The sequence below is a fragment of the Balaenoptera borealis genome (genome assembly GCF_965194805.1).
Source record: "Balaenoptera borealis genome assembly, chromosome: 12".
NCBI classification, from domain to species: domain Eukaryota; kingdom Metazoa; phylum Chordata; class Mammalia; order Artiodactyla; family Balaenopteridae; genus Balaenoptera; species Balaenoptera borealis.
This window is the reverse complement of record NC_138869.1, coordinates 4,173,385-4,198,384: the sequence shown is the minus strand read 5'-3', so window position 1 is coordinate 4,198,384 and position 25,000 is coordinate 4,173,385. Positions and strand designations below refer to the sequence as shown.

At 59.9% G+C, this 25,000-nt stretch overlaps 1 protein-coding gene and 1 long non-coding RNA gene across 4 annotated transcripts; both read right to left on the bottom strand.

Annotated features, from left to right (window-relative positions):
• Positions 1-693: 693 nt before the first annotated feature.
• LOC309607331 lies at positions 694-8,142 on the bottom strand. Its single transcript, XR_014232376.1, has 3 exons — positions 5,949-8,142; positions 5,677-5,815; positions 694-5,390 (listed from the first exon to the last, which is right to left on the bottom strand). It is a non-coding gene; the product is annotated as an uncharacterized lncRNA (long non-coding RNA).
• A 3,653-nt stretch (positions 8,143-11,795) lies between these two features.
• On the bottom strand, positions 11,796-24,990 carry KLF15 (KLF transcription factor 15). 3 transcript variants are annotated; one of them, XM_082346447.1, is made up of 4 exons: positions 22,629-23,837; positions 21,856-22,520; positions 19,749-20,846; positions 11,796-12,897 (listed from the first exon to the last, which is right to left on the bottom strand). In XM_082346447.1, exons 3-4 carry the CDS (start codon positions 20,819-20,821, stop codon positions 12,735-12,737), a joined length of 1,236 nt encoding a protein of 411 aa, XP_082202573.1. In that variant the 5' UTR covers positions 20,822-20,846; positions 21,856-22,520; positions 22,629-23,837; the 3' UTR covers positions 11,796-12,734. The 3 variants fall into 3 exon arrangements, with proteins under 3 accessions (XP_082202573.1, XP_082202574.1, XP_082202572.1); XM_082346448.1 differs by lacking the exons at positions 21,856-22,520; positions 22,629-23,837 and adding an exon at positions 24,813-24,990; XM_082346446.1 differs by having other exon boundaries at positions 21,856-23,837.
• Between the last annotated feature and the right edge of the window lie 10 nt (positions 24,991-25,000).

Here is a 25,000-nt window from a genome sequence, read left to right as displayed (position 1 = left end):
AACCCGCTCACAGATACGGTGTTTTCAGACAGAGCCACAACCCTGTCACCCAGTCTCTCGGTTCGCAGCAGCCTCTGCCTACTTTTCTGCTCCCTCCCTCCCTCCTTTTCTGCTTTTAAATAAATTCAGTTCAGCATTAGAGTTGACAGCAACACTTCAGTAACTCATGGCACAATCTCCCCTGTGCAGACATCACAGAGGCAATGCTTGTGAAACACAGAAAAGTTTCGACAGTGCTGGAATTAGAACTATTGCTCAAGGCCCATCAGAGGCTCCCGCGCCATGTGTGCTGGCCGCGTGTGCCACAGCTGCTTCGCGCCCACCTCCAGCCTGCGTTCTGGACGATGGGTGTCCAGCTGGCAACGGAAGCCCAGCAGGCTGCTCCGAGCTGTAGGAATACACTCCTTCACGGAAGGACAGTCAGACCACAGGATCAGGACACCCACCCCCGGGACAGCAGGGGCTCCTGGAAGCGAGGACGTGCCAAGAAATGGTTGCGAGATAGGGCAGCCCATTCACCGTTCACCCCTGAGCAACAGCCTGGGGGCTTCGTGTTTCAGTAAACGAGGTAAGTGGGGCCTCTGCAAAGATCAGGGAAGACAGAGGACCAAAGAAATTAAGAAAGCTGGCAAAGAACTATACTCACAGAGGAAGAGCATATCTGTTGAAATGACCGACTACAAAAACAAAATGTAAATTTCAGACAGCATTTGCAAAGCCATCTCAATAAGATTCTAGGAAACCTGGGAGTCCGTGGAACAAGATATTAATGGTAATAAGACAACAAGCTGAGATTAAACGGGAGGTGCTGAGGGGCAGGCAGGAGTGACACAGGACATGGGTGGGCTTCCAATTCTTTATGTGGAAACGGTTCCAAACCTGCAGAAGAATGTGCGGGAGTGAGGACAGTCCAGAGACACTCACTCTCTTCACCCAGAGTGACCCGTTGTTACATTGGGCTACACTTCCGTCATCATCTCCTTTCTCTCTCTGAACTACAAGAGTAGTACAGTCCGTGAAGTGCGACAGATTTAATTCTGTGCTTCTCCTGGTAGAATAAAGCATCCTGCCCAGAGCACAAGGACCAGGGAGCAGGGGATGAAAGCGGAGAGACCTGGGATCCCAGGGGCCAGATGGTTTTGAACTTGGACGACGCCTAGTTTTGGAATCTGTGACGGTGCGTACACTCTGTGTCTGTAACGCTCTCCAGGGTTGGAGGATAGCCCCCCATAATCAAACACATCAACATGCCTTACGGCCCTCGAGAACATTCAGACCACAGGGTAAGTTCAGACCACAACGGCTCCAGCCATTCCCATCAGGTTTGGCCACCACATGAGTCCAGGTCAGTTCAGGGTTTTCTGGCAAATGGCTATGGGCAGAATGTCCATTTTCAGAGCCTTGTGGACATTGGAGGTGTGGGTGAGGCACTGTGGTGGGTCCCCGTCCCCTGGTGGAGCAGATGTTCCAGAAGACCAAGGTCAATCGATACAGGATGCAGTAAACAGGACTCTCACGTGGGGATGAACACCTCGAGAAAGCGGGCCGGGAGGGTGAGAGACAGAGTGGGCTCCTCTGGCCCCGGCAACGGGGAGGTCCCGCTTCAGCGGGACCCCAGGGCGTCACACAAACAGCACGGGGCGGGTGGGTAGGACCATCAGGAGCCTGTGGGCCCTGGCAAGGTAGGGGGTGCTAAGAGGGGCGTGGGCTAGTCAGAGAGATGGTTTAAAAGGTTCAATGTCTGCTGGGTGGAGAATGGACGCTGGGTGGCAGAGGCGGATGCGGGGAGAGGAGGTGAAAGTGAGGGACGGAGGACAGATTTCGGAGGCAGAGCCTACAGGGAAGAGTGAAGGAAGCAGAAGACTCAAACGGCTTCTCGGTTTGGGGCCATTTTCTGAGACGGGGAAGGGTAGAGCAGCAGCAGGCTTGAGGCGGCCAAGATTCGGAGACGTGTCCTGGCCAGTGCTACGGACAGATGGTGTCCTCCCAAAACGCAGATGCTGAACCCCCAGTGTGGTGGCATCAGCTGTGCGGGTCATCAGGGATGGAGGAGGTCCTAGGGTGGGGCCCACGATGGAAGCAGCACCCTCACAAAAGGAGACCAGAGCCCGCGCTCCCCTCCGCGCCAGGACTCAGCGAGAAGGTGGCCACCACGAGCTGGGGTCGAATCTGCCAGCACCTCGATCTTGGACTTGCAGCCTCAGGAGTGGGGAGGGATCAGGTCTGTTAAGTTAAGCCCAGCCCGTGGTGTTTTGCTGGCTACCCTGGAGGTGCGTCCTCAGCCCAGGCCGGTGCCTCGTGGAGCCCGTGCCCCTGGCCGAGGCCTGGACTTTATGGGAGAGGCCCGCTCTTTGGTGCTGTCGGTCCTCGGTTCAGAGCCACGACCACCTCAGGGCTCACACAGGCCCTCCGTGCTGCCCCGAAGACGAAGCAGCAAGTGCGCCCTCGGGACCGCGCGCTGCATTAACCCCCCTGCTCGTCCCTGCAACGCGAGGCCCCGGGAGAGACCAGAACAAGGGGCGCCAGGCACAGGCGGGACTCACAGCACACCCAGTGCCTGCTTCCAGTTGAGAGCTCGCGCACAAGCCCTTCACTCTGAGATCAGGTGGGACGTACAGAAGAGCTCCTGCCTCCCTTCCCCAGCTCCCCACTCCCCGTGTGGGCGTGTCCCGAGATCACGCGTGTCCCGAGGTCACGCGTGTCCACAGCTGGGGAAAGACCAGGGCTGCTGCTTTCAAGGTCCGTCGTGGGGCAGCCGTGCCGCACTGCTCTGGGGCTGACCCGCTTTGCTCTCACTCCTCCTACACGTATTAGCTGGACTCTGTAAGGAAGACGTCAACTCACTTTCCAGCATCAAAAATTAAGCCACACTCCCTGGACAGAGCTTGGCCCGGAGGGAGAGCGAGGCTCCCAGGACAAAGGTTCCCCGAGCTTCTCCCTGCTCGCGGCCCGGCCCGAGTGCCCTTCATTCCGGCTGTGACTGGTCTCCTCGTGCTCTGGCCTGTGCTTCCCGGGTCTCTCCCCAGAGCGAGACCTGCCACCTTCTTTGTGAGCAAAGCTCTCTCTCAGAGCTGCACCTCTTACAGTCGGGGGCCTTGTGGGGGGGCCTCCCCTCCACACACACAGACACACACGTGCAGGCACACAGGCACGCAAGGCACACACACACACACATAGGTACACATACATATTCGCACACAATGCACACGTGTGTGACACACAGACACACACTATAGATGTCAGGTCATTGTTTTAAAAAATCAAACAGTAAAAGAAGGTAACAGTAGCTCAGGCTGTCACGTGGCTCAATCAACCCTTAGAACAACTTGGGGCAGACACCGCCATCACTCCCCTTACAGACCGTGGCTTCCACAGCCCCGGGTGACATATCTCAGGAGTGGCAGCTGGGAACCAAATCCAGGCCTTTGTACTCAGGCCTGTGGCCCCCAGCCCGCTGCCTGTGTGCTGTTCTCAAAAAAAAAAAAAAAAAAAGGACTCATACGGGAGTTGTTGGGTAAAAAGTTGTCCACATTTGTGTCTCTAGCGCCCGTGGCCAGACCGACCGCGTCCCTCCCTGTCGCCGCTCCTTCCGCCCAAAAAGGTGGTCAGCTTCACAGCCTCGCCTGCACCACGGGGGGCTCACATCTCTCCTGTCTGTCCCCCGATGGGGCTTAAACGATCGAGGCCTGTCCTCTGGCGGCTGACCGCCAGGGAGCCCACAAGGCAGGCCTAGAGCTTCCACCGCAGGTTTGGACACATCACCCAGAGCTGCCCCTCTGCTCAAAATTCAAAGTAGTAAAGGAAACAAACATCTCAATGTTTAAAAGAAGGACAAAGAGTTGAACAGATATTGCACCAAGGAAGATATAAGGATGGCAAATGAGTACATGAAAGAATGCTTAGAACCAGGCAGCTTTAGGCCCGCGATTTCATTCTTCAGAGCTGTTTCGACTGTTCCAGTCCTGTTGCATTTCCATATGAGCGTTAGAACCAGCCAATGTCTATGAAAAAGGTTGCTGGGAATTTGAATGAGATTGCCTTGAATCTATGGATCAATCTGGGGACAACTGACATCATAACAATGATGTCTTCCAAGCAAGGAACAGAGACTCTCTGTTTATTTAGGTCTCCTTTGATTTCTTTAAAAATGTTTTGCAGTTTTTAGCCTCTTAGATTTATCCCTAAGTTTAATATTTTTTGTTCTACTATAAATGGTGTTGATTTTTTATTTCAATTTCTGGTTGTTGCTAGTATAGAGAAATTGACTTTTGTTTATTGATTTGTATCCTGCAACCTTGCTAAACTCACTTAATAGTTCTAGTAGCTATTCTGTATATTCCATTGGGTTTTCCACATAGGCAATCATGTCGTCTGCAAATAAAGATGGTTTTACTTCTTTTCCAACCTCAACGCATTTTGTTTCTTATTCTTGCTTTACTGCACTGGATAGAACCTCCAGCACAAAGTGGGCTAAAGTGGTGGAAGTGGACCTGCTGTCTCTTTCTGGTCTGAGGAATTTAATGGTCTTCCACCATTAAATACAGCGTTAGCGGTGGCCTTTATCAGACAGAGGAAGTTCCCTTTTTTTCGTAGTTTTCTAAGATTTTTTTAAAAATCTGATTGGATATTGATTTTTTCAAACACTTTTTCTGTTTCTACTGAGATGGTCATGTGGTTTTCCTTACTTAATCTATTAATATGGTGACTGATTTTTTCACATGTTAAATGAACTTGGATTCCTGAGACAGGCTTTGTCGACTTGGCTGCCCTAAACAGCAGTCTGCAGGATTCCCTTTCGAGAATGTCTCCAGTTAGGGTGGCTGAAGACAGATTCCTTCTGTGGTTTAAGCGGCCCAGTGTGTGGACGGGACGGAGAGATACTAGCACACATTCAGCCCTCAGTTCCTCAGTCCACCGCAGACCCCGCTGGGATGTCAGGACTGCAGTTCCTTCATTTGACCCTCAGCCCCATAGGAAGGCAGGAAGGCCCAGCAGCCAGTATACCTGCTGGGCAGGTGAGCAGACTGGGACCCAGGGAGGGACTTATCCCCCCAGGTGACAGCCAGAAAGGGCGGGAGCTGGTGGCAAGGCCTCAGTCTGTGGTCCTCACCTCCCCCTGCCTTCAGAGCCCTCCCAACACTGGACCCAGGGGAGCCGAGCTCCTCAATACCCATTGGGGGCAGGTCCAAGAGGAGTGATCTCCACGGGAGCCCTGAAACCTGAAGCTTGCATTGGCAAGAGTCCTTGTCAACCCCCATGGACCCGACGAGGCAGCTGAGGCTCCAGGAGCAGGGACACAGCGGAGAAGCCACGTCTTGGGGGGTGCGGAGCCCCTCAAAGTGCTCAGGCCTCGGCTCCCGGCCAGAGCTGCGCCCCGCACACACAGAGATCTGCAAGGCATACAGAAGGCTCATAACACATGCGTGAACATCCCAGAATGTTTAGCAGAGAAGCACCCGTCTAGCCCGCGGCCAGGCGGCGCCGCACGCATGGGGGCCGAGGGAGGACCTAAGTGGGTCCCCAGGAGAGAAGGGGGTGTGGCCCACGCCCCTCTCCGCGCGCACCTGCGCCGGGCGCTGCGCCGCTGCTCCGACTCCGACCGCCGGCTGCACCTCCCGGGGTTGGGGGGGAAGGGGGGGCGGGGGGGGGACGCCGACGCCAGGAGCGTCCGCGCACCTTAACGGAGTGCCGTGCAAGAGCGGGTTGCACAGGTGCGTTCGCGGAGGTCACGCCGCCCCGCCCGCCGCCTCAGCGTCGGGGGCGGATGCTGTGTTTACTTTCCATCCTCCTCTAGGGGCTCAGTCCCTACGCGCAGCTGAAACGAAACAACCCGCGTGCAGCTGCTGACTCGACCCCACCGGGCCCCTGAGAGGACAGAGGCACCTTCAGCCGCCTCCGCTCCCTCCCCTCTCCTTCCCGCCTCTGCACAGCTCGCGCTTGGGACTTACATGTTTATTTTCATTCTTCCATGGTTACGTGGATTGACTTCCTACTGCCGCCGCTGCAACACATTCCCACGACCGCTCACACTTCTGAAGTCAGAAGTCCTAGAATCAAGGCGTCAGCAGGGCTGGTCCCTCCTGGAGGCTCCAGGGCACAAGGTCTCCTGACTTTTCCAGCTCCTGGAGGCGCCTGAGTCCCTTGGCTTGTGGCCCCTCCTCCACCTGCAAAGCCTGCGGAATAGCAGCATCCAACCTCTCCCTCTGACCTCTGCCCCCATTGCCACGCCTCCTTCTGACCCGCTTGAAAGGACCCACGTGATTACCCCGGGCTCACCGGATAATCCCGGGTATCTCCCTGCGTCAAGAGCCTTAACTTGATCGCACCTGCAGAGGCTCCTGTGCCCCGTAAGGGAACGTACTCCCAGGTTCTGGAGATTAGCAAGTGGACATCCTTGGGGCCATTATTCTGCCGACCACACTAACTGTGTAACTTTAAACAGTATATTTAACCTCTGTATCTTATCCCATCAATTTTAGCAAAAGCTCTTGCTACCACCCACGTCATTTGCTCAACAAATATTTGTTCTGGGAGCTGGGTTCACAGCACTGAACAAAACAGGCAAAACCCCTATTCCGGAGGAGTTTATGTTCTAGTGGGGAAGACAGATAATAAAATGAATGAGTGAGTAAATTATGTTCCCAGCACAATTGATTTTCGGATGATGATTTGGCAAAAGTTAATTGCCTGCTCCTTGACCCAGCAAGCCCACCATGAAAAGTTGTGTATGAAGCTGTGTGCAAAGTCTGGTCTGTTTTATATCATTATTTATCGCAGCAAACACGTGGGAACAATCTAAAAGCTTATTAATGGTAAGTAATTTACCATTAAATATAATCGGTAAGTAAATCGTGGTGCCCAGAAACCAGAATTTATAGCTCAATGTGCTGATATTTATTCTAGGATCTGGGTTTATAGCAAATCCTGTGCCCATGGAGCACAGTCTACGAACAAGTAAACCATGTGGTCTAAATTGCTTTTTTCAAGGCAGAGGCTTCTCTGGGGGACAGGAGACCTCAAACATTGCACACCTTCCAGTGTTTGTCTAACTGGGTCGGAGCCAGACTGGTGTAACGTGACTACCTGTACACTGAGATGCTTGCTTCTCTTCCTGTAACAGTATCTGGCATCTGCATTCAGATTTTAAAAGCCGCTTGCAGTTATTGACTCACAAGTACGTGCTGCCTTTTCTCTCTGGAGTCGGATGTTTCCAGTTAGGCGTCTTGGTCCGTCGGCCTCTGACGTGACCCTGTGACAAAGCTGGGCGACCCCGCTCCTCACTGTTCCCAGAGCCACCCCATTCTGAGGCTGCTCTGGGTTTTACAGGATTAGCTCAGCGCAGAGTCGAGGCCTGTTCACAAAACTGACACAGAACCAGCGGGAAGAGCAGCCCCGGGGCCAGGCTTGGGTCTCCGCCCGCGGCTCCTGGGGTCAGAGCCGATGAGCCAGCCAGGGAAGGACCCACGGCGGCCGGAAGGCTCCTGGGTCTCAGCATCCAGACCTCCTTCTACCAGGGGCTCCTCTTGCAAGGCCCCCAGGGCCCCCCCCCTCCCCGAGCTGAGTACCAGCCCAGAGTGCTTATCTGGATGCTCCTCTGCCGGACGCCCTCCTTGGTGTCTGAGTCTCTCTCTTGTCTGTCGCGCATCGAGTCTGCTGTTTTAAATGTGCTGACTTACTGCATCTTCTCACAGCCCTTCACACAGGGAGATGCACCTGAGGTTCAGCGAGGCTGCGGGCTCACCCAGCCTGGACTCCACTGTCCCCTCCGTGACCCACCCGCCGTTCTCTCCTGCCCCCCGCTCCCCGGTGGGATATTGTCTTGGTTCTCCACTTGCCTTATGTGTGGACAGAGCTCTAATTATCATTATATTATTTTGTTATATATCAGTGTATTGTAATCATATCAGTATATATGTTACACGTTAGCGTGTTATATGTTATATATTAGTATAGTACATATGTTATGTATCAGTATATTACATGTTATGTATTAGTGTATTTATTATACATGTTATGTATTAGTACATTACCAGTGTTATGTATCAGTACGTTATATGTTATGTATTTCATGTGTTATATATTTGTGTATTATACATTTTATGTATTAGTGTATTATACCTGTTATGTATTACTACATTATACATGTTATTAGTGTATTACATGTGTATTACTAATTAGTGTATTACTAATACTATTACATGTATTAGTGTTATACATGTATTAGTGTATTATGTGCTATGTATCAGTTAATTACATGTTACGTATTTGTATATCATGTTATATATTCGAGTATTATATATTATGTATTAGTGTTTCATACATGTTATGTATTAGTGTATTATAGGTGTTAGGTATCAGTATGTTATGTATGGGTATGCCATATGTTATGCATTCGTGTATTATATATGTTGTGTGTTAGTGTATCCTACATGTTACATATTCGTATGTTATACATGTTATGCGTCAGTATCTATGTCATTTGACCCAGACTCTGATCTGGAACCGCCAGCTCTCGGCCCCCTGCTCTCTGCCCTCCACACCTGTCTCCCTCATGTCCCTCCTTCGTTCACCACCAGGTTCTGGAAGGTCTGTGTGAGTTCGTCTCCAGGGCAGCACCCCTACCGCAGGTTTTAGTTCTGCTGCTGCCCTTTTTCTTCCCTTGAGACGCTCCTTCATCTCTCCCATCTCTCTGTCTACCCAATCCTGTCGCTCTTCTGTTTCTGCCTGGGCTCTCTTCGTGCCCTCCCAGGAGCCACGGGACTTTTCACCTGTTGACGACTACAGGAAACCTCCGCAGATGCCTTTCTGGTCCCGCCGTGGGCCTCCGACGTGTGCGTCTCTGTCTTCTGAACGCTGCTCTCTAGGCCACCATCCGTGTCTTCCTAACAGCCCCCTGGCGCCCGGTATCCCTTTTGCCTGACCTCAAATACAGCAAGATCTTTTCAGACTTGGTGTTTGTCAGAGGCCGACCTTGCCCCACTCTCGGGCCCTCACATGCTGTTCAGAGCCCCCGTCCCATCGGCTGCCGAGCAGACAGCAGGCCCCTTCCTGGCAGCTCCTCTGCTGTGCCCACTGCCCAGGCCTGCAGGACCCTGAACGATGGCGCATAAGGAAAGCTACAACCCCTGCAAGTCCCGACCCCGGGCCTTGCTGCTTCTGTCCCCCAGCCCCATGGCACTTGTATGGACTCTGGGCCCCTCCAGGCATAGACGATGGTGACATCACAGGGTTTGTTTCTTGTTTACTTTCGTCCGTATGAGGCAGGGACCTGCCATTTGCAGTCGTGCTTGTCACACAAAGCGCCTGCAGGGTTTCCCCTCGTGACACCCTGCTGTCTCTGGAGGCCGGACTGTTGGTCCCATACCTGCCATGACACCCATTCTGAGAATGTGGACAAGGCCATGGGGCCACCACGACTTACCCGCTGCGCGGGCGTGCCCGTGGCCGAAGCCGCACCCCTCCTCTGCCCTCCTTTCCCCGTCATGGAAGCCCCAAACTTAGCTGTGCTCATAACCTGCCAGATTAAGGCTACGTTGTCCAGCTTTCCTTGCAGCGAGTGAGGCTGTGTGATTAAGTCCTGGCCGAGGGGACGTCAGTGGACAGGCCTGTGCTGTGTGTGGGGAGCACAGCCCCGGGCTGCTCGCTGCGGGCGGGCACGGGGCCCCCGGGGCGCCAGGCTGGAGGGCAACGAAGAAGGTGCCCGGGAGCCTCAGGGCTGTTTCAACGGAGAAAAATAAGCTTCCGCAGTGCTGGGGTTTCTTTGTTACGGCAGCCTAGCCCACGCTGCCTGGTACAGTCTCCGGACATGTGCCTCCCCGGCCTCTGCCCGCCGTGCGGGATGGCCCCATGCAGGGCCGGGCGGTGCCGGCTTGGTGAGGCTGGCTCTCTGCTCCGCAACCTTCCAGATTCCTCCCTATTACGAACGGTTGTGGGCACACGGGGCCTGCAGGTCAGGACAAACACTCCTCTTCCGGCCACACAAGTCACAAAGGGTGACAAAGGTGGTGGCGGGGGTCTCCCAGAGGTGGCCAAGCCAGGCGCCTCCGCAGCGCTCTGGACTCTGTGGTGCTGCCAGGGGCCACGGCACAGGACAACTGAGGCCCGGCTCCCGGCCCCTCCGTCCGGCCAAGACTCAGGCTCACGCCCTGGAAAGGGTCTTCGCGGCTGCTCATCAGCACCAGGCTGCCACCTGGGGCTGTCACGCCCGTTCCGCGGGGTCAAGAGGCTCACGAAACTCCCCCAGAGGGTGGGCGAGGATCAAGAGGTGGTCCTCGTCACCGCCGTCCCTTCCCTCTGCGCCCCCCCAGCCAGTGCAGACGCCCAAGGGGGTCTGGAGCCCAGGCAGAGGGGGACGGCTTCACCACCCGGCACACACGGCCAGCCTGGCTTCGGCCCAGACAGAGGGCCAGCCGGGGGGCCGCGGGCTCTGAGTGGGCGGCTACTGGGGACAGACACCGAGAGCAGGTGAGCGGTGTCCCGGGTCAGCGCCCAGCCCCACACATCTGTGTGCTCACGGGCTCCTCCAGTGTGACCGTCCCGATGGCCTGTGTCCCTCTTATCTGGGCTCCACTGCTTCCTTATGGATGAAGAAAGCTCTACGTTAATGCACCTGGAAATCAATGCCTCACTTCCCCAGAGCACGTTTACCCACAGAGAGTACGTCCGGTCAGGGTCAAAGGGCAGAGGTCAGAAGGCCGAGTCCCTTCCCCAGGACCAGGGCCAGTCGGGATGGGGTGCCCATTCTCAGATCCCCTGTGCTGTGCTGGGCACACCTGCCAGCTCCACCGACAGGAAAGACAGCTGTAGCGAGAGGTTCCCAGGTCAGCGGGGACGATGGCCTCCACCTCCGGAGATGCACAGAGTACACGTGCAGACACGCACACGTACACACGCACACGCCTCGCTCCACCTCTCCGCTGCAACCCACGGAGCTTCGCCACTGCTCCAGGTCGGAGGGCGTCACTGAGAGCCCCCTGCACGACGTGCCTCAGGCCCCGGGAAAGGACGGCCTCCACGTCGTGTGGACAGAGAACTGGGCAGCCCTCTCGCTGTGGTGCCCAATGCGGCTGCCCTGCCCCTCCTTGCTAGCTCTCGGCCCCTCCTCGCTCTCTGGTCCCCGCCGCCCCTGCTCCCAGCCCGCCAGGGCGTGCAGATGGGTCCAGGCCTCAACCTCGTCTCCCCAGAGCTCGGAGCAGCTGGGCTGTGTCGAGGCGGCAGCCTAACCCCATGCACTGGCCATCCCCCCCTCCACGCGCCCCCCCACCTCCAGCGTCTGCCTCCGCCTGGTCAAGACTCCTAATCGGTTCAGAATCGCAAGTGGAGATAACGTGCCATCTCCTGGAGGGGTTCGAGGGGGGAAACGGTCTGCTCCACACACCCCCCCCGCCACGGTGCACACAGTAAGTGCATGATAGATGCTCAATGCACTGCACACAAGGTGGGAAGTGCCAAGCAAGGGTCTCAGACAGGAACTCAGGGGAGCGGTGGCCCTGTGGGCTGGACTGGCCTGCGGTCTCTTCCCACAGTGATGCTGGGATGGGGCAGCCGTGGGTCTGTGGAAGAGAGGCAGCCCTCCAGGAAACCAGAATGAGCATAGACCCAGCCCCGGGTGTGGAAGTGGGGCTGTGGGGACCCTGCACGGCTGGACCAGGGGCTGGACACCCAAGGAGACTTTGTATCCCTCCGGGTACAAACCAAGGTCCCCTGAGTGCTGCAGACGCAGACACGGACACTCAGCCCCCAAAATCACCCCCGTTCCTGGCAGAGCAGAGGAAAACAGCACACGAATGCCACGGTTATCAAGTTCTTTTTTCTTTTTATTGGCAAAGTAAATATATTTTTATGAAGGACCAAAGAAAATATATATAATTGTAACATATGTACACCAGCTTTATAGATTTTATTTCAAATTTACACAATGTTGACATGTTATTAAAAGATTTTATGTAGATGCACCTATGTACATTTTATTTACATACATTCATAGGATGTGAAATAAACCTCTCAAAACAAGCTAGTTCATTTGATATTAATTTCTAGACAAAATAAGGAATGCATTTCTAAATCAGGATCTTGGGAGGCTCTATCTAGCTCTTCTACACGCAATGCAGCGGCTCCCCTCTCCTCCTGAAGGTGACCCCGGAGGCTGCTGTCTGGATTTGTCTGGAAACAGGATGAGGGGCTGAGCCACACCGGTACCATCGCCCTGGGGCAGACCTGCACCTGTCCGTCTGCCCGGCACATTTAACTCAAGCACATGCACTGCCACCTCACCGAGAGGGGGCTTGTCACCCAATCCCACATCCACCCGGAGGCCAGGTCCTGCACCCCAGACCGCCCCACCGTACCCTCCAGGGGTCAGGCCAAGGGACGAAGCCACGCTCACACTCCAGTGCAGCCCCGGACTTCTGGCCTACTTCCTTCTTCCCGGCACGGCTCCCTCCGGGAACTGACATTTCAAAACTGCACATTTCTTCTTCCCCAGCAATCGAGCGCTAGCCCTGGCCCAGGCCGGGAGCCCAGCGGGGGAGGGGCCGGGCCGCAGGAAGGCACTAGGGCCCCCAGGCCGCCTCCGGGCCCCCCCCAGGCGGGGGCGGGTGGAGGCGCTGGGTCCGCATCCCAGGCTCCAGAAGGTGGCCTGGAACGTCGACAAGTCCCTCTGAAGGAGGCCAATAACTTATTGCTACAAAGTACCGGGCGGGGCGGGTGGGCGGGCGGCGCCGGCCCGGTCAGGGTCAGGGCCGAGGCGCGCGGCTGCTGCGGGGGAAGCGGTGCACCTTGACGTGCTTAGACAGGTGGTCGCTGCGCGCGAACTTCTTCTCGCACACGGGGCACTGGTAGGGCTTCACGCCCGAGTGCGAGCGCCGGTGCCGGGACAGCTCGTCCGAGCGCGAGAACCTGTAGGACAGGGCGGTGAGCGGCCGCACCTCGGCAGCCCCGGGCCGGAGCGCTCAGACTCCGCTGTCCCTCCCCCCGCCCCTCCCCCGCTGCCCCTCCGGCCCCTCCAGGGAGGCGAGAGCAGCCGAGAGCAGGTCTGTGCCCGTGCTGGGGCCTGAGGGCCGCTGGAGACCCCAGAGGCCCCCGACTGCAGCTGCGCCTCAAGCCCCCCTTACACCAGAACTTGGGGCTCCTGTGAGTGTCCGCACGGGCAGCCCCCGCCCGCGAGAGGAGACAGGCCCGGGGAGGAGCCCCTGCCCAGCCCTGCAGGGAGCTCGCAGCTCCCCTGTCGCTTCCGCCACAGGAGAGGAAGGGCCCTCAGACTTGGCCCCCACGACCCCTGGACCCTACTTTCCTAAAAGCTGGGCCCCCTGAGATGTCCCCAAGCAAAACTGCACCCCTGCGAGGTGCTCCTGAGGGTTTAAATGGTTCCCCTGTGGCCTCCCTATTGCGGCCCCCACCAGCCTGGGAGCCCAGAGGCCTCTGGGGAGGAGCAGCTGCTAGGGGACCCGAGCTGACCACAGGGCTTAGCTGTTGTCGCCAACTTCAGGCACTCCAGGCTCTCACTCCCGACCCTGGTCCTGGCAGTGAGACCCCACCCTCCCTACACACACTCTCCTCCTCTGTGCTCTGCCTACACGACCTGCCCTTGGCCTCTCTCACCCCAGGACATATGCACGTACTCTTGTACTGTTCCCTGTCTGGAATGCTCTTTCCTCTGACCCATCCCTTAGAGCTCAGCTCAAATGTCACTTCCTCAGGAAAGCCCTCCAGGACTGCATCCCATCCTCAGCTCCCATGGCACTAGGCACTTCTCTTTTCTGCCCCGGCCACCGTTGCAACTTCAGTTTTCAACTTTTTGATGAATGTCAGTCTGTGCCACTAGACCGTCAGCTCCATGAGGAAAGACATACACGCCGTGGCCAACCCAGTGCCCAGCGCGTGGAAGGTGTCCAGTACATGCATTTATGCAAAAGAGCGGACACGGCCGCGCCCTCGGGAGGATGGAGAGCTGTCAGTCAGTCCTCCCAGAGCACGCATGCACACAATGCATACTGTGCACACGCATACGTGCCACACGTATGCACATCATGAACACAGGTGCATGCACTCACACGTGTACACACGTGCACACCACAAGGATGGATACGTGAACATGTGCACACGTAGGAACACGTGAACAGGAGCACCAGGCCCAACAGCCCTGTCCGTGGGCCTGGGGCCACGCGCGAGAGGTAGGTGAGGTGGCGCCCCGGAGCAGCTGTCCCCAGCCCAGCCCAGGCCGGGGCTGGCGGCCCACCTCGGGCCTGACCCTCTGTGTGGAAGCCTTGGTCCCACAGCCTGCTGAGGGCCAGGACGATCCAGCAGCACAAGGCCAGGGAAGGCTCAGGTGGAGGGCAGGAGGGCCTCAGCACCAGATGGGGAGCCTGGCCCGGCGTCCCTCAGCCCCTCCGGTGCCCAGGGTCCTGCCCCACGGCACAACACGGCCAGGCTTCTGTGCTTGGAGGCTGGCACCCCGCCTCCCATCCCAGCGAGCCAACCGGGGCAGGCACAGAGCAGTGCTCTCGGCTACCTTTGCCAATAAGGAACTGGCCCGTCTGCCAGATGAGGAAACTGAGGCTCAGAGCGATGAGGCCCTGATCCAGGGTCACCAGCGACAGAGCAGCCGAGGCCAGAGCAAGGGTCCTGCACGGCGCCCTGCCTGCCCTGCTGCCCGCAGAGGGCCCGGCCTCCTCCACAGAGCTGAGCCAGGCGGCGTGTGCCACTGCAGCCCCGTGCAGGCAGGAAGTGGCATCAAGGCTCCTGGCCGCCAGAGCCCGGGCCACCTGCCCCCAGCGGAGTCAGGCCTGCCTGGGGCGAAGCCTCCAACAACGCCCCCGCAGGACCCGCACCCGCCAGGCACAAGGCGTGGGGTCAGCCGCACCCTCCCGGTCAGGGAGCCAGGACCAGCCCCCCTGGACCGACGCCAGCACAGCGAGGGCTCGAAGGGGACGAGGGGCTTGCTGGGGTCCCACAGCCGGCGGGGCGGCCAGATGGCTCAGGTCCCCCCACCACGGCGAGCCTGCGTGGCCCTGAGCAAACTCACCACCTGCCCTGGGCCTCAGAGTCCGTCCTCTCTCGTCCAGTGAGGTCCTTGGGATTCCTGCCCACCTCCCAGGACTTGTCTCAGAGGCCAAAGTGGTGACACAAGGGCCACGGCGGCCTCTCATCAGGGGGATCCCTGGGAGGGGCAGGCAGCCGGGGGACATCCAGGCCTGAGAAGAGCTGTTTCCAGCCACACGCCCCCACCCCCCTGTAGCACAGGGGCCCTGAGAAGACCCCCGCCGTACCCCCTCACCACTTTCTCCCGTGTGGCAGCCCTCACGGGAAGGGGCCAGGGGCCAGGTGGGCTCTGCTACCTACTGCCTGGACCACCCGGGCACGTCGCCAAGCTCTCTGAGGCTGCTCCCCCTGGATACGGGGGGGGCAGACGCCAGGAGCGCGGAGGGCAATCGCTTGACGGCTATGAGCTGGGCCCCGGTGAGTCACGACCGTGATCGGTGCTGCTGGGGTGCAAGACAAGGAAGCACAGGGGTCCAGAGGACCCTCCGGAGCCGCCCCCTCCGTCAGCCAGAAAGCCACTGCTGTGAACAGTCAGGCTAAGGGCTGCGGTGGGAACGGTGCCCCAGGCTTGTGCAGTGCGCGACCTGTCCGACAGCACTCGGGCTCTGCGACTGCAGGGAAGGGTCGCGGCTGCAGGGCCGCAGCTTCGGATCCTGTCCCCGGCTCTGCAGCCTCAGCCTGCCAGCCTCCTTCTGGGGCCTCCCGCCACGTGGGGCAGCTGGACGTCGTTAGTATCCCTATTAGCTGCGGCAGGAGGGCACTCTCCGTGGATGGAACAGGACTTCCGCTGCACGGAACTGCGTCCGGGAGGGAAGCAAGGAAGTTTCTAGGAAGGTGGCAAACAGCTCTACCTAGACGGTCAGATCCAAATAGGGACAGTCTGGCCCCAGTCCCGTCCAGGGCGCCAGAACCACGCCACTACGGGGGAAGAACAGGGCATACTGGGTTCAGGACCAGACACCGAAGGAAGGGGCGGTTGGTGACCTGGGCCAGTGACGACCTTGGGGGACACTGTTCACGGCCCAAAGGTGTGCAGGGCAGAGCACAGGACACGATGCCACGGCCAGAACCAGCCCCAGAGGAGGAAGAGCCAACTGCTCGCCAAGACCACCAGGAAGAAGAGAGGGGTCTGGGGGTGGTGAGCTCCCCACACGGAGGGCAGGCCTGGCTCAGGGCGAGGTCCACCCCCCACTGGAGGTGTGGAGGGGGCTGCAGAGATATCCTGAGGCTACAGGCGGGCTGAGCTCCTGGCTCTGCCACTTACCAGCTGTGTGACAGTGGACAACTTCCTTAACTGCTCTGGCCGCAATTTCCCCCTCTCTAAAATGGGACGACAGGCTGACGCCTGCTCACGGGCTTGCTACGACCACGGAGCCTTCTCAGCACGCCAGGAGCTTCTGTTTCGCTGTTGTCACCCCTCCGCTCTTTTCTCCCGGCCCATAAGCTGATGCCTGGCAGCTGACAGCCTTGGGGAAGAGATGGGACACCTGCCACCACGACTGACGGTAGGTGCCCGGGGAGGGGGTGAGGGCCTGGGGCTGCAGGTGGGAGAAGTGTGCTGGCCACAGTGTGGGTGGGGTGTGCTCTGTCCTCGTGGGCATGTGACTTGATCTTTCTGGGCTTCAGTGTCCCCCTCTGTAAAATGTGACGGTGCCGACACATCACGGGGCTGTTGGGAGGCCTCAAAGAGCCTGTGACATGGGAAGGACAAAGCCAGAACCATCGCAAGACTGACGACAGCCACCACTGGAGGAGACCCCTGGAGACACGGGGCACAGAGAGGGCCGAGCGCGCCTGCGCTGCGGAGGGGAGGCTGGCGAGCAGACCGTGTGTGCCCGTGGGCCGGAATGAGGAGTTTGGATAGGAATCTAAGTGTACCAAAGTAGGCCTAAAGGCCAGAGTAGGTAATGAGTCCCCCGTGGAAGGAAGTATGCAAGCAAGTGTGGGGATTTGTGGAGGGAATTCCAGCTCTGAGAATCTTAGAACAGTGCCTGGCATTCAGTGAGTGCCTGTGAGCTGGTGACTGTCATGTTATCCCCTGTCCTGTCCCGACGGAGCTGCCCCAAAGCCCATCTATCCTCCCACCCAACTGCTGAAAGGACTCCCTCCATCTCTGTCCCTCAGCTGGAGGCTACGACCATATTTAAGGGACACTCACGTCACGTGCACATTCCCAGGGGTTCAGGATCCCTGAAGACCAACCGGGGAGAAACAGCCCTTCCAAGGCGGGGGGGGCGCCCTCAGCTCCCGGCCAGGCAGTGCGTCTGCCACATGTGACCCCATGAAGGCCAGACCCAGACCTGGGAGAAGCTCCAGGAGTGGCTGATGGCAGGGACGGCTCCCAGGGGGGTCCGGGGAGACCTCACTGTGGCAGGCACCCACCATGCCTGCCCCTGCCAAGGGGGTCCTGGGCAAGACCCGTGCAAGGGCTCAGACAGTGGCAGAGCTGAATCCCCACCATACATCCCGTTCTGGAGCATACAGCTCCTCCCATGGGGAACTCAGTCCCTCTGAGGCCACCGTGCTGGGGCTGAGTGTGCCCCCCTGTAAAGCACTGTGGGCTGAGGGTCTGCTCTCTGGGGCGGCCCAGAAGGGCGCAGGTCCTCTCCTCCCGGTGGAGCGGGCCGGCGGGTGGCCGTGACCAAGACCACACCTTCCCTCCCTGCGGCTCCGCCCAGCCTCACTCTGAGCGGAGGGGCCCCTTCCCAACAGTCAGCAGTGGCCGAGGACAGTGCCCGGGAAGGTGAGGCTGCCCCACGTCTCCACAGCCCAGCCCGGCCACGAGGAGAGCGCAGGCCGAGGCCTGGGAGTCCTGGGTGCCTCCGACCCGGGGTGCCGCCCACGTGGAAGCCGGGCCCAACCCCTTCCGGGTCCTTCTCACACTCTGACCTCGTATGAGAGCGACCGCACAACCTCTGGGAAGGGGCGCTGCTGTGCCCCCCTGCGCGCACAGCCCTGGCAGGCAGTGGCAGGGAGCAAGTCCTCACCTGCCAGATGGGAGACGGAGGCTCGCCCAGGGGACCGCTGGAGGGCAACGCGGGAGCGGGAGATCGGGGCTGGGGCTCCGACCGTCGCCACCGGCTGCCCCACCCCAGGGGTCAGGACGCCCTCTCCTGCAGCTGAGCCCCTGCACGGCCCCGAGTCTGACCACTGAACATGGCACCCCGCCAGCCCACAGGCCCCACAAGCTGCCCTGCAAGCACACCCGGCCCCCCGGCCTGAGGCTCTCCGGGAGGCGGGAGGCCCGTGGGGCTGGGGCTGGGGCTCTGGAAGAAGCCCTCAGGTCTGTGGGCGCCTTTGGAAAAGCCCCTTCTCCGGCCAGCTCAGCGCTCCATGGCGAGGGGCCGCCAGCATCACATCCAACACTCAGGTCACAGCTCCCAGCCACGCCACAGCCTTGGCCAGCCGGGACTCTGCGGCCAGCACCTCTGCCCAGGGGGCCAACTCTCAGGTGCTCTCAGATGAGATCCCAGCAGGAAACAAAAGCTGCAAACTGCCCCCCGTGTGCCGCGTGCACCCACGCACACACACGCCCAGGGTACAAATGTGCCACGCGCACACACACCATCACATTTGGTCACGCAGCAGAGATCCACGTGGAGACGGCAAGGTGCAGACACGAGCCCGCACACACAGCCACACGCCCCTCGTGAGGTCCGGTTCTGCACATGGCAGAGCGTGCCTGTTGCTACACACACACACACACACACACACACACACACACACACACACACACACACACACACACACGGAAGCCGCACCAGCCAAGACCCAGACTGTGTCGGCAGCACACGCACCTCCCGGGCAAGCTAGCTTCCTGCAGGGAGGGTGTCCTGAACAGGGGAGAGCCGCCGGGGGCACCCCTGAGCGTGTCGGCTCCTGACCTGCTGCCTGAGCTTCAGGAAAAGGTGGACGTGCCCTCCGGGAAGGTGAGCCCCCCCGGGGGCCTGGGGGAGAGCCACAGGGGTGCCGCCCAGCTTGGCCTCCCATGGGCTGGGGAACCCTGGGCAAGCCCCCGCCCCTACCCCTTGGAGAGCTGGTTTCCCCCGCGGTGCCACAGAGTCGAGAGCCTGGAAGGAGCCTCCCGCCCTCAGTGCAGCACCCCTAGCCTGGCCCTCCCTCTCCCTTCGCCTTCCTGGCTTCCCAAACGCACCGCCAGGTCCCCTGTGGGGAGCGCAGCCCAGGTGCCCCAGGACTCTGTAAAGACAGCTGGTGCCTCTGGTCGGGGAAGCAGCCTTTTCAGGCTGTGACTTCGCTAATCGGACCCCTGGCTTCAAATCCCTTCTGCAAAGTGGCGTGCCCTTGGGCAGGTTACTTAGCTGCTCTGAGCCTCTGCTTGCTCAGGCATAAAGGGGAGTAAGGGTGGTACTTACCCTTGGGGGCACCCCGAGGCACGAGGAGCGGTGCACACGGCCGCAGCCGCCCTGCCCTATTCTGAGCTGCCCCGTCACCACCACGAGAGCCCTTCTGCGTGGCCCAGCCCCTCTCCTCCAGCACGGGTGCAGCCTCACCTGGTCACCGTGAGACTGCAGACCAGGGATCTGGAGGCACGAGGAAACCTCTGGGCGGTGTGCCAGCTCTGGCCCTGCCCCTGCCCACCCCTCTCTCCCCTTCCTAAGCAGCCTTATCTAAGGGTGGGGAATGTGGCCTCGGCAGCACACCCAGGGGCGTGGAGACGCTCGGCCTGCCACCGCCATAGCCATACTGACCTCCAGCCGCAGCCCGGCCAGGTGCAGGCGAAGGGCTTCTCACCCGTGTGCCGGCGCAGGTGGGCCTTGAGGTGGCTGCTTTTGGTGTACATCTTGCTGCAGCCGGGGAAAGTACACTTGTGCATTTTGATGAGTTCTGCTGCCGGGTTCTTGGGGAACTTCTGGCCCATGAGGAGGCCGGCGGAGCCGGGCCCCAGGGGTCCCGACCCAATGGGCTTGGCGGCGATGGGCACAGGGGCGATGCGCACGAACTTGGAGGGCAGGTTCAAGCTGGAGGAGGGCACCACCTGGGGCACCAGCGTGAAGGTTTGCCCCTGGATGTTGACCAGGAGCTGGGCCACCTTGACGCTCTCAGCGGCCTGCCCGGGGGAGACGGGCTCGGCGCCAGACTCCTGCTTCACCTGCAGCGGCTGGATCTGCAGCAGGACGGGGATGGGGCCGTCGGGGGCGGGACCCCCACCCGGGCTCTGGCTGCCGCCCACACCAGCTCCCGGTGGGGGGGCACAGCGCTCTCTCCCACCGGCCCCAGGATGGAGGTGGCTCCTGTGGAGCCCGGCGGAGAGCTGGCCGCAGGCCTCCAAGTCCTTGCTGTTGCTTTCTGGGGCCTCCTTCACCCCTGGCTCCATGTTCTCCTCCAGAAACTCTTCGATCTCCTCCAGGGTGGGCTGGAAGGGCCTTGGGACGTCATCGGGGTCTCCCACAGGAAACTCGGGGAAGCAGAAATGCTCCCCCTTCACAGGTGCCGGTGCTTTCCGCCAGGTCCCCCAGGCCATGGGGCCGCCGTTGGCCCCAGCGCTGCCACCACCGCCGCCGCCCAGCGTGGCCTGGGACAGCAGGAAGTCCAAGATGCTGTCCTGGCCCTCGGCCCCGGGGCCGCCGCTGTAGCAGGAGCAAAGGGCTTGCGAGTCAGGGCTGGCACAGGAACAGAGGCTCGAGGCGTCACTGTCGTCCTCCGAGAGGGGCGAGGGCAGCATGTGGTATGCCCGCCCGCCAGCCAGCCTGTCACCCAGATAGCCAACGGGGCACTTCAGCGACGAGAAGGTCTCGTCCACTGGAAGCAAGTGGTCCACCATGCTGGCCTGGCCGTGCCGGGGGCGGCTGCGGAGAGGAAGGAGGAGGCCCAGTCAGGAGGGCAGCACGCTCCCGCCACCTCGGGGGCGCCTGACCCCGCTCCGTGGCCAGCCACAGCCTCCCACTGCCGAACGTCTGGGTCCTGCGTCCATCCTGGCTCACGGGAGAACTCTGTCTGCAAGAGTGTTTTCTGAAATTGCACCACCTGTTTGCAAAAGTGCTCTCCAAGCCCATTGCACAACCTGGCTCTTGTGGTTGCACAGAGATTTTCCAGAACAATTCTGGGAAGGAACGTGCGTGTGTCTGCAAGTGACTGGGTGTGAGTGCACGGGAGGGAGAGGGTGAGCGTGTGAGGAGGCTCTCTGCACCCCGAACAGCCAGGCGGCAGCCCTGTCCAGCTGAGCAGAGCCACTGCCATCCCAAGGACAACTGACCTCAGCCTCATTCCTGCAGAATCACTGGAGGGGGTAGGAGAATGGCCACTTGCCCTCTGACCCCCGTGTTGCTGCAGCTTGGGTAGGGTTGCCAGATTAAGCAAATAAAAATAAAGGCCACCCAGTTAAACTTGAAACTCAGATTCTAAAGAATGAGCAACTTTTAATATAAGTGTGTCCAAACGTTGGATGGGGCAGGCTTATATCACAGAATTATTTCATCTGAGATGCAAATATAACTCGGCAGTTTGTATTTTAATCAGGCAAGTCTAGTTGGAGGCGAAAAATCAGACGCCCTCACGGGCTGTTTCCCCATCTGAAGGGGGGCAGCGCCCCACCCTCCAGTTCTCGGACCCCTCCTGTCTCAGCTGCCTGCTCTATGAATCAGGGAAGGCAGGGACAGGCCTTCACAAAACGCTCTCAACTGGGTCGGCACCTTCCCGGGGCTTTACTAGTGGTGCAAGGGCCATGCCCCGTGGCGGTAACTCAAGGAAGCAGAACGCACCCAGGTCCCAGAGCCCAGCTATTAGCTCCTTTGACTTCACAACTGCCCGCTGCGTGGGAGACAAGACCCCTTGGCCTGCGCCCCGTGGAGCACTCACCACCTCGGGAAGGCCCAGCTCACGCCCGTCTCCCTACTGGACCAGCGGCTCCATGAGGGCAGGCTGGGCCGTCGGGTCGCGGCTGTGTCCCCAGCTCCTGGTGAGGCAGCTGGTGCCCAGGAGGGGCTCAGAGAACGTCAGCAGAGAGGAGAGGGGGAAGCTGAAGGCCATGCTGGGTCCGGTGTCCAAGGAGAGTCAACAGTGTCTGGCTGTGACAGGGCCACCTCTGCGGACCTTTGTCCCCACCCAGTGACCACAGCGGGGTGTTTGCTGAGGTTGAGGAAAGGGTGTTCTGCAGCGAAAGCCAGAGAGTCTCTGCTGCCTGGCATCACATCTGCACCCACCCCCTTGCTCTGTCTCGAGCACCAGTCCTGCACCTGGCACCCAGCACTGCCCAACAGTCAACAGGCCCAACCAGGGGCAGGTCATCATCAGCTGTGACCTTGGGCAAGGCCTCGCTCTCCCAAACCTCATTTTCCCATCTGTTCCATGCTCTGATGACCGTGTCCAGGAAGCTTCACAGAGCTCCAGGAAGCTAAGGCAAGGTGGCAGGTTTGCACCCAGGGCAGTTTTGCAGGAGAACGTTTGGCCTTTTGGTTTTAAATATTCAGCTAAGGATTTAAAACTGGGAGTTTAAAACCATACACTATTCACCAAATCGGGTGCTGAGAAGGAATGAAAATGCCAGATAATGTGAAGAACAGAGTCCACACTCAGCCTGAGACCCCCCTCTCCCCTGTCGCCCACACTGAGCTCCTGCCTCTGCAACTTACCAGCTGTGTGACCTTGGGCAGGTGGCACAACCTCTCTGTGCCATGTGTTGGATGGGGATCCTGCCAACTGTGCCTAGTTCCTGGGCTTTTGTAACACCAATGAGCTAGCACATGCTGAGCACTCACTACAGGCGCAGGCGTTCATGCAGATGCCCGTCAGCACTAGCCTTCAGGGTTAGCCTCAGTGGGTGAGTATGTGGTCTTTCTGCCCCTCTGCTGTGATGCTTAGGAATCCGGGGGCTCCAGCCTTCCTGGAACCAGGACTGAGGCGGTAAGGGGCAGACTGGGCCGTGTTCCTGCCCTTGAAACTCTCCCCCGAAATGTGATCACTAACTGAATATTCCATGATATTAAGGAATTACAGTTAATATTTTTAAATGTGATGATGTATTGTGGTTGGTACATACTTTTCAAAGGACGCCTTACATTTTAGAGATACAAACCGAGATATTCACAGATTAAATGATACCAAAGAAATAGAGGGGGAAATAAATAAGTACAGTAGGGCGGGGTAGGAGGAAACTTATAGATTCCCAAGGAAATGGGACCCAATCTCGTCCCAGCAGCCCAGAACCTGGACCCTGCCCATCCACCCCAGACCTCAGCTCCACCTGCCCCGCTCACACTGGCTGTGCCCCAAGCTCACCAGCTTCACGGCCTCAGGCCAGGGCCCTGGCTGTTTCTCCTCCGTGGACCCCTCTTCCCCAGCACTCTAGGAGGCAGTGCCTTATTTAGATCTCAGCTCATAAGTCGCTCCCCGTGGGACCTCTCTGACCACCCTCTGTTACACCACCCCACATCGCAGTCTTCCTAACAGTTGCCACTGCCCGAAACTATCTTAGTTATGTATTTGTGTACCTCATTTTCTGTCTACCTCCCCACCAGAATATAAGCCGTTCTGACTGTTACCCCAGAGTCTGAAACAGGACCTGGCAGAACTTTGCTGACTGAGTGAAAGGGGTGGTGCGGGGGGATGGCGGGGGGAAGCAGCAGCAGACCGCGTGGGTCCTAACGCAGGGCTCATCGGCCCGGGCGGACGCAGGCACTGAGAGCCCAGCAGGGGCTGCGGGGCGCCGGGCGCCGGCCCTGAAACACAGCAGCACGTGGCACGGCCAGAGACGCAGGCTGCGTGCAGGGGGAGGGACGCCCTGTTCCGGACTCCGCCCCTCCCCGGCCAGGCCAGGCCTGCTGTTTATCCTCCCGGGGACACAGCGGCTGCAGGAACAACATGTAATTGATAACAAGCCGAGCGCCGGCCAAGGGCCTTCCATTGGGTCAGCGTGCAAATCACGGGGGCGGCGGGCGGGGGCCGCCCTTCAAAATAAGAGTCTCCACTCCCGCGCCGCCCGCAGGCCCCAAAGTCGCGAGCCCAGCGTCCTCGCACCTGTGGGGCGGCGGGGCTCCCCACGAGCCACCCGACCCTTGGGGGGAAGTGATTTCAGGGGCTCAGGCACTTGGGGATTTTGTCACCCGGGCCAGAAAACAGCGGGGGTGGGGGGGGAGGGTCCACAGGGGGCCGACCGAGGGGAGGGAGAGCGAGCGGACCGCTGCGGCGAGCGGGGTGGCTTCCCCGCTCCGCTAACCGCGCGGGGGTGCGAGTTCCTGCCGTGTGACTGCGTGAGCGGGGCGTGGTGAGAGCCGGGAGGGGCGTCCGCGACACACTCGCGCGTGGAGCCGCGTGGTGTCCCCGCGTGTGTGAGAACGTGTGTGGGAAAGGGGGGCAGGCGGAGCCTGGGGCGCCGCCCGCGGGGCACCGAGCCCTCGGCCCGCGCCCCCTCCCGCGGGCCGGCGGCGGTGACCGACAGTAACCCCTCCGCCCCTCCCCGCCGCGCGCCCGCCCGCCCGCAGGCCCCGTCGCGCCCGCCATATGGGAGGCCGGCCCGCGAGGCGCGCACGGACACGCGGGGCCAGGCGCCTAGGCAGCTGACCGGCCCGCGCGGGGAAAGTGCCGGTGGGCACGTGGGGTCGCGGACCCACCAGCCTGTCCGCCCCCGGCCCCGCGCGGGGCTACCCCGCTCCTCCGACATTTCCTCCGACGCTCACGCGGAGCCTGGGACAGCCGTGCGGGCGCCCGGCCTGGCGTGCAGAGGCCCGCCCGCGCCCCCCGAGCTCGCCTGCGCCCCGCCAGCCCCCTGCGCGCCAGGCCCGGTCCACTCGCGTCCGTCCTCGCCGCGCCGCTCCCACCTGAACTCGGCGCACGGCCGGCCGGCGGCCAGGCCCGGCGGTCCCGGGGCCCTGCGGGCTGCGCTGGGGGCGGCGGCCGCGCGTCCTGCACTCGCTCTTGCTCGCCCCGGCCCGCGTCGCTGCGGCGGAGCCCCCGCCGCCGCCGCCCGCTCGGCGCTCACTCCCGGGCTCACGTGACGCGGCGGGCG

What these genes read in the sequence shown, in the direction of transcription:
- KLF15 (XM_082346448.1), bottom strand. Translation starts at nt 20,821, where the DNA reads ATGGTGGACCACTTGCTTCCAGTGGACGAGACCTTCTCGTCGCTGAAG. An exon ending in TGGCCGGGCTGCGGCTGGAG is followed by an intron (nt 12,898 to 19,748) that starts GTCAGTATGGCT and finishes CCTGTCCTACAG; the next exon opens with GTTCTCGCGCTCGGACGAGC.